Below are 3,775 nucleotides of genomic sequence, written 5' to 3'. Positions count from 1 at the left end.
AAGGTCTTACTCGAAATATAATGCACTTTTAGGATGCACAACTTTGCAAAAGTTGGCAGCTATTCCTTCCACAGTGCATGCTCTTATAAAGTTCCCAACTCCATTAGGAATCGCGATGATAAGGTGGGAAAAACAAGATGCAAGTGTTGCGGCTGTAGAACAAGCCAAAAAACAGGTAAGTGAAGAAGGACAGCTTCGAAGCAGCATGATTATCGCAAACCCGCGATATCCAGAGGAAAAAATTAAAATCGGCGGAGGATTATCTGATGAAACAAAGTTTAAGCTTCGTAACATATTAGCTTCCAATACGGATGTCTTTGCATGTAAAGAAGCAGACATGACCGGTGTGCCAAGAGAAATAGCTGAGCACAAACTTAATGCAAACCCAAGTCTGACAACGGTATGCCAAAAGAAACGTGGTATGGCACCGGAAAGAAGCGAATGGTTGAAGGCAGAAGTTGACAAACTGGTCAAAGCAAATATATTATGAGAAGTGAGGTACTAGACGTGGGTAGCAAACCCGGTACTGGTAAAAAATCCTGATGGGTCTTGGCGCATGTGTGTCGACTTCACATACATCAACAAGGCCTGTCCCAAAGATAATTATCCTCTACCAGAAATAGACTGGAAAGTTGAATCGCTAGCTGGCTTCCGGTATAAATGTTTTCTGGACGCGTACAAAGGATACCATCAGATATAGATGGCATTAGAAGATGAGGATAAAACTGCCTTTCACACCAGCCAGGATATCTATTGTTATACAAAGATGCCGTTTGGTTTAAAGAATGCTGGAGCAATATACCAACGCGTAATAGACGAGGCTTTTAAAAGTCAAATAGGCAGAAATTTAGAGGCATATGTCGATGATTTGGTGGTAAAAAGCATAACAAAGCAAGGTTTGTTGGAAGATATATTAGAAACGTTTACATCGTTGAGAAAGATAAACATGAAGCTCAATCCGTCGAAGTGTAGTTTTGGAGAAGAGGAAGGAAAATTTCTTGGTCATATAATTACTGAGCGCGGGATACGCGCAAATCCAAAGAAAATAGAGGCCATCAAAAATATGCCGTCACCCAGAAATAAAAAAGAGGTGCAAAGTTTAACGGGTAAATTGGCCGTGTTAACCAGATTCTTATCAAAATCCGCAGAGCAATCACTTACCTTTTCGGGACACTAAAAAATTGCTTAAAGAAGACGGATTTCAAGTGGACAGAGGAAGCAGAAGTGGTGTTTCAAGAAATGAAAAAGCTGTTAAAGGAGTTGCCGACGATGACTGCACCGATTGCGGGAGAGACGCTGATACTTTACTTAGCAGCATCAAAAGAAGCGATAAGTTCAGTATTGATAGCGAACAGGGGGCAGGTACGCACTATAAACTAGAATATAGTTACTTTTTAATCAATAGACATTTAAAATTATATGTATCATGCTGTGCGAACAGGTACAAAAGCCTGTATATTTTGTTAGTAAAGTTCTAACAGGAAGCGAATTAAATTACCCTGCAATTGAAAAACTAGTTTATGCGCTCGTGCATACGGCTAGACGCTTAAGGAGATATTTCCAAGCGCATCCAATAATGGTCCTAAAAGACCAACCAATAAAGCAGGTATGACAAAAAACAAAGCATTGTCAAAAATTTAAAATTGTTTGAAAAATTCTCACAAATTTATATTCGCTGATAATTGTTGAACAGGTGCTATACAAACCAGAAAATTCTGGTCGCATGGATAAATGGGCTATTGAATTAGGTGAGTACGAGATAATCTTCTCACCAAGAAGTTCGGTAAAAGGACAAGTCCTAGCAGATTACCTGGCTGAAACAACCAGGGATATCGAAATCTCGCATGAATCAAAAGAAATACCACCTCCACCCGAACAGCTGTGGGTAATGCACACAGATGGGGCTTGTGGTCCGGAAGGCGCAGGGGCAGGAATAGTCCTGAAAAGTCCAGAAGGAGAAGAATATACCTTTGCGCTGCGTTTTAGCTTTCCTGTAACTAATAATGAAGCTGAATATGAAGCATTGATATCTGGAATGCGAGTAGCAAAAAACTTGGAAGTAAAAAAGAGCTGTCAGTATATGTTGATTCACAGCTAGTTGCAAATCAATTCAACTGGATATTCGATGCACATGATGAATTGATGCAAAAGTATCTTAAACTTGTGCAAGAACTCGCGGTAGACTTCGATTTATTCCAGATAACGCAGGTTTCAAGAACATTGAGTAAAAATGCGGATGCGCTCAGTAAGCTGGATGCCTTAACATTCAGCCATTTCGAGAAAGAAATTTGGGTCGAGGAAGCTAAGATTAAATCCATTGATACAGACGGTGTATCCGCCGCAGTCGAAGAAGATGAGCCAAATTGGATGACACCGATAGTGGAATTTTTGAGCACTGGTACATTGCCGATAGATTCAATAGATGCAAGAAAGATTAAAATGAAAGCATCGATGTATTTGCTAAACAAAGGCATTCTGTACAGAAAGTATTTCTTGGGGCCTCATTTGCGGTGTCTTAATCCAACTCAAGCAGAGTCAATTATACGAGAAGTGCACGAAGGAATGTGCGCTTTGCACTCAGGGCACAAAATAGTGGCGTCCAAAATAATGCGACTTGGATACTATTTACCATCAATGTACAGAGATGTCGCGGAAGTAATACGCAAATATCAGTTATGTCAGCTGCACGCACCGGTAAGCAAGGCTCCGCAATATCCAATGATACCAGTCGCGTCTCCATGGCCATTCTGTAAACGGGCAATTGATATAGTAGGACCATTTCCCGCAGGACCAGGAGGGGTAAAGTTTTTGGTCGTAGCCATTGATTATTTTACAGAATGGGTAGAAGCCAAACTGTTGAAAACAATTTCAGGCAAGCAAATCCGAAATTTTGTTTAGGAAAACATCGTTTGTTGGTTTGGAATACCAAATGAAATAGTGAGTGACAATGGTACACAATTCGAAGGTAACTCATTCAGCGATTGGTGTCAAGAGCTAAATATAAAACAAACCTTCACATCAGTTGCACACCCCCAGGCAAACGGCCAGTGTGAGGTGACCAATCGATATACCGTGTTAGGTATCAAAGCAAGACTTAGGTTGTGCCGAAGGGGGTGGATAGATGAACTACCAAACGTGTTGTGGACACACCGTACGACCCTGAAAAGCGCAACTAATGAAAAACCTTTCAGTTTGGTATACGGGTCCGAGACTGTAATACTCGCGGAGATAAATGTACCAACAATACGCATAGCTTCCTTCGATGAAAGTAGCAATAGCGAGGAACCGCGTGAAGATCTAAATTTGGTTGAAGAGCGCAGAGAGATTGCGGCCATAAAAGAAGCAATCAACAAGCAAAGAATCGCAAGCTACTATAACAAGCGCGTACAACCATTATCTTTCCAATTGGATGATTTGGTATGGCGGAAAAACGAAGCAAGCAGAGCGGAAGATAAGGGTAAACTTGGACCTAAATGGGAAATACCATACAAGGTTATTGGTGTAAGCGAAGCAGGGACGTATCGTTTAGCAAGTTTAGATGGAAGAGCAATAAAATGCACCTGGCATGCGCAAACACTCAAACGGTGCTACATATGAAAAACAACAGAGGGATTGATCACCCCAAACAACTGTTTAAAGTTTCTATTATGTAAATTTTTATTTTCCATTGTAAACATGACAACTAAGTGTTGGTCAAGTAATATGTTGAAATAAATTGAATCACGCAATTTAAACCAATAACTTGTGTATTTTTACATTTGTTGATTGCATGCCC

The 3,775-nt window shown here is 40.5% G+C and overlaps 1 protein-coding gene across 1 annotated transcript; it reads left to right on the top strand.

Moving 5' to 3' along the window:
• The first annotated feature begins 700 nt into the window (after nt 1–700).
• On the top strand, nt 701–2,898 carry LOC139875243 (uncharacterized). The gene is made up of 5 exons (XM_071862585.1): nt 701–1,090; nt 1,192–1,362; nt 1,442–1,606; nt 1,694–2,041; nt 2,095–2,898. The coding sequence occupies exons 1-5, from the start codon at nt 701–703 to the stop codon at nt 2,896–2,898; spliced, it is 1,878 nt and encodes a 625-aa protein (XP_071718686.1).
• Nucleotides 2,899–3,775: the final 877 nt, after the last annotated feature.

Source organism: Rutidosis leptorrhynchoides, chromosome 11, assembly GCF_046630445.1.
Source record: "Rutidosis leptorrhynchoides isolate AG116_Rl617_1_P2 chromosome 11, CSIRO_AGI_Rlap_v1, whole genome shotgun sequence".
Classification (NCBI taxonomy): Eukaryota; Viridiplantae; Streptophyta; class Magnoliopsida; order Asterales; family Asteraceae; genus Rutidosis; species Rutidosis leptorrhynchoides.
The sequence above is the reverse complement of the archived record's forward strand: the minus strand, read 5'-3'. Positions and strand labels throughout refer to the sequence as shown.

Coding starts and splice junctions, on each gene's coding strand:
- LOC139875243 (XM_071862585.1), top strand. CDS start 701: ATGGCATTAGAAGATGAGGATAAAACTGCCTTTCACACCAGCCAGGAT. Junction 1,607..1,693: donor AAGACCAACCAATAAAGCAG/GTATGACAAAAA, acceptor ATTGTTGAACAG/GTGCTATACAAACCAGAAAA. Junction 2,042..2,094: donor CATTGATATCTGGAATGCGA/GTAGCAAAAAAC, acceptor GTTGATTCACAG/CTAGTTGCAAATCAATTCAA.